General features: G+C 42.9%; 1 protein-coding gene across 2 annotated transcripts in view; it reads left to right on the top strand.

Moving 5' to 3' along the window:
- Positions 1-3: 3 nt before the first annotated feature.
- The window catches only part of Ceacam18 (CEA cell adhesion molecule 18), a 33,002-nt gene continuing 21,444 nt past the window's right edge, over positions 4-11,561 (top strand). For both annotated transcript variants that reach the window (XM_036188486.1, XM_036188494.1), the window contains exons 1-2: positions 4-57; positions 942-1,068. In XM_036188486.1, coding sequence (XP_036044379.1) covers positions 25-57; positions 942-1,068 — 160 coding nt within the window. In that variant the 5' untranslated portion in view covers positions 4-24. The remainder of the gene's footprint in view (positions 58-941; positions 1,069-11,561) is intronic.

Genomic DNA, 11,561 nt, shown 5'->3' with positions numbered 1-11,561 from the left:
GAAATTATCCCAAGAACCCTAGAGATGGGAGCACAGGAGCAGGATGGGTCATGTGAGGTAAGCAGGACCTTTCCCAGGTTCCCAGATCTCCAGAGCTAGAGACAGACACTGGAGACAGCAGGTCCTGGGCTCCCAGTTTCTGAAGTGGTTTAGTGGACCACAGGAGTCAGATCCTCCTCCCATCTTATCTTATCATGACATGCTGATTGTGCTACCTCTTGGGTTCTTCATTTTGATTTGTCCATGTGCCCAATGACTTCCTGTGGAGTCCATTTTTCTACACCCCAACTACAGACCAAGGGAATTTTTCCAGTACAGCTTGGTAAACCAGTGAGTTTATTGTGGTTACTTAAGGGGTTATTGTGGCAACTTGGGCAGCTGTTTCACTGAAAAGCCCCTTCTCAGCACTGGTGAGGAGGCATGGCGGCTAAAAAGACCCCATGGTTTCCTCCGCAGCTGTCTGAGAGCTGTATTACTGAAGACTCTCCTCACCTCATCCTCACTCCCCAGCTGAATTTAGGTCCAGAAAAGTAACAGCTGCCCAACAACTAACCACTCATTGAGCTATCTCTCCAGCCCATGCATATCCTATTTTTGCAAGTTTCTGAGTTTCTTGAGAATAGAAGCTCATGTAACACTGAATCCCAAAGACTAGGCACAGATTCAGCTTTATGTAATGCTACTTAACAAATGTCATGCTGTTTGAATTGTGTTAAAGTTTAGAGGGAATTGTGTCTGGCATCCTTCAAAAGGAAAATAACTTGAATATATAATAGCAAGACTTTTGTTCTTTAAAATAAGCTTCCTTCATCCCTAGAGTAGGATATGAAATGGGTGTTTATAAGAAGCCTAATGATGCATCCTAGTGAATAGTCACTACCAGCCCAGCCCTGCATGCCATGCCCTAATCCTCAATGATTTACTCATCATTTATGTTACAGAGACTGGTGTCATTTGATGATGTGGCTGTGGATTTCAGCCAGGAGGAGTGGCAGCAGCTGAACTCTGCCCAGAGACGCCTGTACCAGGACGTGATGCTGGAGATCTACAGCCACCTCTTGGCAGTGGGTGAGCACAGCTGGCCTGGGATCCAGAATGAGCTCCATTGAGGATTTCCTTCCTTCCCTTTGCCAAACATAGTGGGACATCAGAAGTATTTAATGGCTTTGCCTAGGTAGTCCTGAAGTTTAATTCCTTTTGGGTACCTAAATGTTACATTAGGTTCAGTGGGAAATGTTGACTTCATTGGATGAGCTAGAACCTAAGAAGCTACTGGTAAAGAAATAATTTTTAAAAGTCTGACATCCTTCCAATTCATAGGGTATGCCATTCCCAGTGTAGCAGTCATCTTCAGGATTAAAAAAGGAAAGGAAGCACAGATAGGGAAGGCTGAGTTCACAAACCAGAGGTGTCAAAGTGAGTGACTATCACCCAGGTAGAGGTGGATTGGTGTTCTGGGGTCATTATCAGCCTACTTTCTTGCCCAATGGGCATGTAGGTTGTTTCCTACTTCCAAAATCTACAATCAGTGCCAGATGCATTATATTGTAACTACATCTTGTGGGCCACAAGAATATATCATAGAGATTCAGCTGTGTATTAAAGCTACACCTTGATCAGCCAAGGGTCTGTCAAGAGGCAAACCATTTATTATGAATATTTGGTGCTATCCTGTTGTGCCCAGATCGCAACCCCCAGAAAGACCACTGAAGACGAGCATGCCGGAATACAAAAGCAAGGTTTAATTTGGGATATCCAAAAGAATATCCAAAAGCAATATAAGCCTAGGCAGGGACTTTGTCCAAAACATCCAACACAGTGGAGGCTGGAGGAAGTGCCCACCTCTCTGCAACCTCAGTTTTTAAAGGCAAAAACCACAAGGTTACATCATTTAGGGGTGTTAGTACAGGTACAACTCTGATTGGCTTGCTTCTAGAGGCTTTCTAGAAATCATGGCTTAATCTTACTTCTAAGGGGATGGTTGCCTGCCACCATTTCTCATTGGCTGCCCTCAGGTGGGGACATTTCTGTGGTCAGTTACCCTGGAGACCAGGGAGACATTCCATAGTCCAGCAGTCATTACCTCATGACTACCTTGTGACTCTGTACTTTTACACTTCCTGGTTTCTGGAATCTGGACTGGCTTGTTTCAGTAACGCATGGCCTATTCCTAAAAGGAGAAATCTTAGGCCTTAGTTTTAGGGTGAAAGCATTTTGGTCTTAAGATGGCTCATTTTGGTTTCACAATCCAGCCTTTAATATTCCAGCTGTCTTCTACTATGAAATTCTCACATGGCCAAATATTTCCAGACCTGCTGAACTTCTAGGTAACTTCCCTGCTGGAGCCAGTACCTGGATAAAGTCATGTAAGCAAAGTCAAGCTGGTGGGAGATGTATAGCTTTGCTTCTTATGCAAATGAAGCTCAGACCATCCCCCTGACCTGAGGCCTAGCAGCTCTCCAGAGCAACTGACCGAGAACAAAAGAGGTTTTTACATATCAAGGTGAGAGGTAGAATAACATTCCTGAGGAGACAGAGAAAGAAAGGGCAGGCATTTTCTGTAGAAACAGACTTAAGGGCAAGGTAAGAGAGAAGAGAGGAAGACAGAGGTTCCATAGAGGGTAAGCAGATCTCTGATAGAGTTTTCTGATTGCCAGGAGTAGAGAGTAGCAGAGATGGAAAGAGAGGATGCAGAGGACGAAGCTGAGGCTGGTAGTGTAAGAGTTTAGCAGGACTGTGAACTACAGAGCTGGACAGAACTGAAGCTATGGAGACAGGATTTCATCCCAGAGAAATAGAGTAGACAGACAAAGAGCTTGAAGGCACCTATTCCTGCCTTGAATGCCTGACAGAGCTACAGCTGTATTGATAGAATTTTGTCTTAGAGGAGTAAAGTTAACAGACATAAGAACATAGTGTTTGTAGATTTTTCCCCCCTCAGATATCCTGTGCCAGACATAGCTAAACCCCCAGACTCCTAGTGGAGCCACTATAAGACTCAGTCAGAAATGGACATTAAGAACTAGTCAGCAGCCAGGCAGCAGTGGCACACGCCTTTAATCCCAGCACTCGGGAGGCAGAACCAGGTGGATCTCTGTGAGTTCAAGGCCAGCCTGGTCTACAGAGCAAGATCCAAGACAGGCACCAAAACTACACAGAGAAACCCTACAATCAATCAATCAATCAATCAATCAATCAATAAATAGCTATCCATCTTCTTTATGGAGATCAGGGTGCCTGAGTTGATTAACTCAACCTCATCCTCCTTGTGGACTCGTGTTTGCACATCTTGTCAGTTACCTTGGACAGCAGGCACATTGGTTTACATATCACCCATGTGATATATAAATAGGCCTTGTTTTTCTAATTTCTTTTCTTTTTGGAGCTGAGGATTGAACCCAGGGCCTTTCGCGTGCTAGGCAAGCGCTCTACCACTGAGCTAAATCCCCAACCCTTAATTTTATTTTTCTAAGAGAGCACCTCATTTTATGTCAACTGACTCAGTTTCCCATTTGTGCATGCTTTTTGCATTATTTTATCATTTTTGTGGCCATGCAGTTTTGTCTTGTTCATTTTTTTTCTTACATTCACTGATGCTCTCTTCTCTACTGGCTCTTTCATTTTCCCGAATATCCTATGGCTATGCCTTCCTGTGGGAATTGCTTCAAAATACCCTATCACACTGAACATCAAAACTGTTGTGATGATTCCTGTGTTCAGTTCTGCAGTCCTGGTGCTGACACTGTATCTGCTACTATATTTAGTTGCTTGGAGAACCATTCCCTCAAGACAACCTCCTTCTTTAGTTTGTGTGTGTGTGTGTGTGTATAGAAGAATGCCAAAGGCTCATGTGTGGAATTCAGAGACAGCTTACAAAAGTTGGTTCTCTCCTTTCACCATTTGGGTCCTGGGGATCAAACTCAGGTTGTCAGGCTGTTGAGCCATCTTATTATCCTTCCCCCATACTTTCTGAGACAGAATCTCACTGAACTTTAACTTTTGTCACATTGATGTTAAGCCTGAGGACACTGTTTTTGGATAGATAGACGGATGGATGGATGGATGGATAGATAGATAGATAGATAGATAGATAGATAGATAGATAGATAGATAGAAATGAATTTCCAAAGGTAGGCAGAAAATAATATTTTTACCTACTTTAGAAGATTTTCAATATCTGTTTATAGAAACTCAAAGGAAGAAATTCTAATTCAACTAATGGTAGCATGAAATGGGAAGAACATTAACCTTGGTACCGTCGTTCTGTTTAATGAAGGGCTGCCTGAATACAAGCCAACATGAAGGTCTGGAGAGCAATTGATTTTGAAATTTAGACACAGTGATCTTACCCTAGATGTTAGGTGACACTAGAAGTTAGTTCTCAACACACAGTTATGGGTACCGCTCCATGAAGCAGTTTTGAACTGGAACAAAGGAAATTTAGTTGTAGGTAGGAAATATGAGGAAACTGTTAAGAGTAATTAGATATTTCCACGTCCACATGAATAAGATATATTTGAGAGTTACGGAAAAGCTTTTCAGCATAGGTTACATTAGACATGAAAAGTTAGAGACACTCTAAGCGTATGTCTGGAATACATAATGTAAGATCAAGAGCATAAGCAAAACCAAAATATGTGTGAAGTTTCTGTTTAAGAGCGAAGATGTAGCTGGGCATTCAATTACTTCTATAATGGCAATACTTTGGAGGTGGAGGCAGGAGGACCAGAAGTTCAAGGTTACCCTCAGCACACATTTAATTTAAAACTAACTGCATTACATGAGACCTTATCTAAAGATACAAACAAATAAAATAATGAAACGTTAAGGGTCTGGATCCTAAGGGAAGAGTGGCTGTAGCATGGGTAAGACCATGGGATCAATTCTCAACAACACAGGACAATGGATAAGGATATTAATATCTATTTCTTCACAGCTGATGAAATCCTCTGCTCTGATCCCCTACTTCACCCTTGGTTCTGTTCTAAGAGTACCCTGGACTTGTCTTTTCCTACCATACTTTCCCTACTACATCTAAGAATCTGTGTCCTCTATATAAAGTTGACTTGGTTGCCTTTCTCCAAACCTGATCTTCCTTGCAGAGGAGCAAGGTGATTTTGGCCACTCCCTGAAGCAGTATTTTAACCTCTTAAAAAGTAAGAGTGGGTATAGTTGCCATAGTTGATATGTCCATAGCATAGTTGCCTAACACTTGCTGGGTGCTGGAAAGATGAGTGTCTGACATACGGCGCAGGCTGTGGGATGTTCTACTCACTGTTATCAGCAGCAGCGTCATTATATCTGGCAGAAATTTCTCTGTATTCATTCTATGTGATTCCTTCTCCATCCTGTTATTGCACCTACTTCTTCATTTCTTTCTCTTCCTAGAAGGGGAATCTTGGCTTGACACTCCATCACAGGAAGTTTCTGTTTCAGTTCAAAATGATACAGCAAGGGAAGTCACAAGAGGTGGTTCATGGTGTTCTATTTTACAAGAGCTGTGGCAGGATATTGGCCCTACAAAGAGAGATCAGCAAAATCAGATCCCACCTTTGAGTCCTGATACCTTCCTCAATAAGAAAATATGGAGCACAGACAGCCTATGTGAATGTAAAGAGTCTAGGGAAACCATTGCTTTGGTGAGCTGTTGTGTTCCTACACAAGAAGGAGTTCATTTGCAAAAGGTTTTGACCCTAACCTAGAAGCAAATGGTCAGAATCAAAACAGCATCACCAAACAGCTTAATGACACTGTTGCATCTGCTCCACTCTTCACACAAGCTCTTGTAATGCTAGATGTAAGCTTGCTCAAAAGGAGAAAGCATACAAAGGTAAAGTTTGGAAAAATTAATCATGAACAACCACTTAAGCAACATGGAAGTCAGTCTCCAGAGAAACCACTTGAGTGCACTGAATGTGGGAAGGTCTTCAGTGGCAGGTCAGCTTTTCATAAACACCAAATAACACACACTAAGGAGAGACCTGCTATCTGTCACAGATATGGGATAGCCTTCCTCAAGATAGGAGTTGACATCCCATCCAAGAACTCACATAAGAAGCAGCAGCCTCCCAGATGTCCTGACTGGGAGATGTTTCACTTGTAGATCCCACCTGCTGTTGCATAATCCAGTTCACAATGGGGAGAGGCCTCACTAGTGTCCACACTGGGAGATTATTTCATCGCAAATCCCACCTGCAGGTCCGTCGTCGAATTCACACTGGGGAGAACCTTATGAATGTTGTGACTGTGGGAAGTCATTTGGTAATAGAACCCACTTGAAGATACATAATTAACCTATATATGTTCTAAACCTACATTTTTTCTAAATCTATGACCTATTTAAACCAACATTCTACAGGACTACTTTATAAACCTTTCCCAAGTCTCATTCAAACCTACATAATAAACTTGCATTCTATAGGACTACTCTCCAAACCCTAAGTCTCCTACTCAAGCCTTTACATTTCTTATTTAAACTTACATTCTATAGGTCTACTTTATAAACCTTACCTAAGTCTTAGTTACGTTCTTTAGGACTACCTTAGCAAATATACTTCTTACCTTATTTAAACTTACACTTACAACTAACATGGCCATTTATTACTACATGTCATAAAGAAACTCTATAGACCTATTTAAACACCTAAAGATTTCTTAATACCTAGAAGAGATTTAGAAAAGATATCTAGGAGAGATTTCTTAACTATTATCATTTTACATATAACAGAAGTAACATTAAAGCAAACATCTATAAGATATTTCTTGGGGATGGAGAGATGGCTCAGAGATTAAGAGTACTGATTGCTCTTCCAAAGGTCCTGAGTTCAATTCCCAACAACCACATGGTGGCTTACAACCATCTGTAATGAAATCTGGTGCCCTCTTCTGGTCTGCAGGGATATGTGCAGACAGAACACTATTCATAATAAATAAATAAATCTTAAAAAAAATAAAAAAGAAAAAAAAAGATATTTCTTAACACCTAGAAAAGACTTTTTTAACTAAACTATTAACAAGACCAGAAATATGCAAATCGTTTCTAAAGTTCAGAGTTTAGTCAGCTTTGATATTATTCTAAAAGTTCTTGAAAGTTTGAAGCAAGATTTGTCAACACTGGGATTTAGTGAGTGTTGTTGCTATGGAGTTGTAACACTTGTTGCTAGGGAGCTGTAACATTCTCGGAACAAAGCCACACCCCAAAGTTACCTTTCTTGCCAAGCTCTCTCAGCCATTCTGAACCCAACAGGAATGTGCTCTCAATGGTAAATGGTTTCTAACTAGAAGTTATCCCTTTACCCAAATTCATAACAGCTTCCCTGTGCCATAATTCAGACAAACGTTTCTGTTACAGCAGAAAAGCTACCATAAAGCCTCGTCTTAGGCTGAGGGTGAAATTCCTGTATTGAACTGTCGTGAGGCTCTTAGCAAAAATTTCTTGCACAGCTTTTAGACCTAAGGCACTGTTTCAAACTTGCATTGATATTACATTTCCCAGAAAGCCTTTCGGGTCCGCTAGCAAACTTTCTGGTTCCCTTTACAGAGTTTCGCTATTGCAGTGGGAGATTTTTCTTTCCTAAGCTTGCTTTAGAATGCCCGTGCCACCATTTAACAGGTGTCAAGTGTACCTCTCTAATTAGATCTTTTATCTGACCCAGTTCCTGAGCAGTTTTGTATCCCGTTGTCCACACACTCAGACTGCAGTTTATTGCCTGAGGCAAAACCCTTAGGGCTTCACTCTGGGTCAGTGAGGCAAAATGAAGGCATTTGTTTCAGAAAGGTCCTTTCTCTGATGGAAAAGAAAGCTTCTCTCCTGGATAGCTCCCTGTCCTGTCCTTGTGCCTGCCCAGCTCCTTCCCCAGATAATGCAGCTGCACCTTGGCTTCCCTGCCTCATCAGGCCCTTGCCTCAGGGAAATTTTCCCATCCAGGTGACACTAATTTTTCCTTATAGAAAGCAAAACTGAGAACGTTTTGAAAGGCTTTTAAGTTTTTTATGTTTTTCCCAAGAGAAAGAAAGACCATCAAGTTTTCCCAACTCTTTTCTAAACTCTGTGGCCAAGAGGGAACTAATTCCCAGTTACAATGTTGCACTGCTGGAGGAGCAGAGGATTTTTGTTTCCATCTGCTCCTGCTGCAGGGGAAATCTCTTTCCTCTGCTGTTTGGACCTAGCATTTTAGCTGACCCCAGGCCAAAAGCTTCCATAGGAATCTTTTTTCTACCCAATAAGCTCAAAGAAGTTATATATTTTTTTCTGCCCATTAAGTTCAAAGAAGATAGATTTTCCCCCAGTTTGTGTTCATAGCCCCCATCATTAGATTGAAGACTTAGTTTCTCTGTCTAGTTGCCTAACGTATCTTAAGTAATTTTTTTCTACACTACCTTACACTTCTAAATTTTTCCTGCACTATATTGCTACACTACCTTCTTTATTTTTCATAGATAGGAGAGAGAGAGAGAGAGAGAGAGAGAGAGAAATCTAATGCTGCAGCCTTGCAGTATTTCACCACCTACCTATTCACCCAAGAATATAAAATACCATTGCCTTCATTTTTCAATTCCTTATCGGCATGCCTACACTTGCAACACCCCACAATCCTTTCGCCAAGTCCTAGGGTTATTTTTTTCCTTTTTATCTTTTTCTTTGTCTCTGTTCAGGCACCAGCTGTAGAGGACCAGCCCCCACCATTATTTACCCCAGGGACTCGTGAAGAGTGAGGGATAAGAGACTTAGTTAGAAATAGAGGTGAGAGAAACAGAGAGAAAACACAGGATAGACTCAAGTGGGCTTGGATCCTTATCCAAATGGGTCCAGAACTGTATTCCAAAGGTCTATTTATAACAATGCCAAGGGTGGAGCAAAAGACCTCCCCCTTGCTAGTTACAGTCAAGTGTAGACCCTTACAAACACCTGGTACCCAGGCCCGTGGTCCAATCAACATCTTATGCAGCCCTGCTAGTGATCTACAACAGTTCCCTGAACCCAAAATGATTTTCTGTGTTGCAGTAGGCTCAACCTCCGACATGAGGATATTTGGGCTGATCCTCTTCACTGACATCCACAAAGTTGACCTGGCTGAGGTTGGAGTAGATACCCTCATTTGGAATTTCTGAGCAAGAGACCTAGACCATCTCTTCTCTCACCTTCGGGCTGCCTTGTATTAAGAAGTACAAAAAAATGAGATGAAGTCTGGATGGGTGATAGTTTTGCTCAAGGAATGCGCCACAACTAACGCTTGTACCCCCAGAAATGGCCACAGGAGGCCCTGTGGTGTTCTGTTCTTAGGACATAGGTCCTTCCATTTGCAGCCCTCTCACTTTTATGCATAGTATTACAGGGCCCAGTCTAGTCCCTCGCATGCAGCTTTTTCTGCTGCAGATGCCAAGAGGAGAGGCTAGTCCAAAGCTACTCAGTGTCATGCTAGCTTTGTGAAGGGAGTAGCTGCCTTGTGCATATGTGTACCTACTTCTCTTCTAGTCTAGCCCCTCCAAGCCCACCAGTGAGCCGTTCTGCTCTAGGGAATAACTCAACATTTAGAATTCTCTGTTGTGATCTGTAGAGTGGGGCTTATGTTTAGATCAGACTTGACTTGTAGTGCTTGAACAGCACATATAGACAAGGGTATGTCAAGCTCAGCACTTGGTGCTAAGACTAGACCATGTTTTCACAGCTCTAGTATCCAGCATGGAGATCACACACCACTTGTGTTCCTGCATGTTTTTCCCCTACCACTGAGTACTAGGAAACCTTAGTGGTTTCCACATTAGTGGTCTTCTGTATAATGTACCCTTGATGTACCTGTCTGTACAACCTTCCATCACACTAGTTTGATGAGAGCAGGGCTCAACTCCTCTGTTGTGCCACTTAGTATTAGGGATCCAGCACTGAGTACGTGACCCTCACATCCTCCATGTTCTAGGGACTGTATGCTTATCCAAGAAAGAGAAGACAGGACCTGAAAAGCAGGCTAGCATTTTTCCCCAGCCAGCCAGACCTCAGACAGGCACCACAGGTCCACAACCCTGACCCAGCAACCAAAGACACATTTATTTTCTCCATGGTTGTACTAGCTCCAAGCAATGTTTCTTGAAAGGTGAGATTGGTGGTAGTGTTGGAGTTGTGGGGACAGCTGCCATCCAGTAGGTAGCAGGCATTCCCTGCTCACAAACCCAGGTCATAGATAATATTAGGTTCCTGGCACAGCCAGACTCCAGGGTTTCTGGGATGTGGATGAGGGCTAGTGAGAGGGTGACATGCAGGATCAAGAACAGAACCAGGTGCAGTAAGCCCCTGATGTTCTGCCCTTGGCCAGTCCCAGTTCCATACCAGCCTTACAGTACAGCTCCTATGACCTCCCAGAGCTTGTGACTGCTACATGTACAGACGTCTGTTCCAGTAGTTCCATTTGAAGCTTTTTTTTTCCTGCCTCCTTTTTTCTGCCATTATCTCCTGTGAAACTCTGGTATCCACAGAGAAAGGGTGGAATTTGCCCTGGGCAGTGTGATTATGGCCACCAAAGTCTTATCATATCGATCCCTGTATGAATCAGTTGCCAGAGACAGACACAGTGCAAAATAGGGGCATGGTATAGGATGATCAGTGGGGCTCAGAGGTACGGAACAGTTGCTGTTTCTGATATTTTGATGGGGAATTACAGATTCCATGTCCGAAGCCATGTGGGGAGATGAGGCTCAGCTTGACTCAGAGCCTATAACCCCTATTCCCAAGCCCACTCACCTGCCTGGAACAGGCCCATCAGCATCATAGTGGGAGGTGTCTGGGTCCTGGGTTCAGATGGGGGATGACCAAAGCAAGGGCATACTGTGGGGCTGGAGATGCCATGAGAGAGTCCGAGTCCTTGTTCATAGAAGACAAACCTCCCATCCACAGGTGGCAAAATCATATGCAGGGAATAGAAAGACACCTCAGAGCCAGAGGCCAGAGAGATGTTAGAGGCATTGTTGGAGAAGGAGTAGAGACTATGTTCTGCTCCTACCTCCCACTTCTCTGGATAGTGGGGTCTGAATCAGACATTTTCCTGATTCACAAACTGTTGACAGTTTTTTTAAGATCTTCAGACTGTCTTGAGAGTCCCTTCAGGAATCTCTGAGGTTTACCCAGGCTTGGAGATGGGACAATGTGTGAGGACATTTTATTTCTTACACCTTGTGGAAGATGTGGTTGAGCTCCTTCCATTTATTGGGTAGAATTCACATTGTGCAACATTCTACAACACACAGGGCCTCACCAGTCAAAAGTCATCAAGCCTCAACTTGTATCAACAATCAGAAGCTTGAGAGGTACTGTAGTAGGCCCCAAAGGCTGTCAAATATGCAAGGTTCAGTGTGGAGATGTAGGAACATAAAAGATAGTAGTGGTCTTAGGTGAAATGTTGAGTGTTCCCTCAAACAGCATTTGCTATGAGCTGGGGCTGGAGACAAAGCAGGAAAGTCTATTGATGTCCTTGAGTTTCTGTCCATGCTGGGAGAGCCAAACAAATGCCAGCAGAGGGGTAGGCCAGAGGGGCTGTGTTGTGTAATGATTTCTTCTGTATTAGAACATC

Source organism: Onychomys torridus, chromosome 1 (genome assembly GCF_903995425.1).
Source record: "Onychomys torridus chromosome 1, mOncTor1.1, whole genome shotgun sequence".
NCBI classification, from domain to species: Eukaryota; Metazoa; Chordata; class Mammalia; order Rodentia; family Cricetidae; genus Onychomys; species Onychomys torridus.
This window is presented reverse-complemented; position numbering and strand designations above follow the sequence as displayed.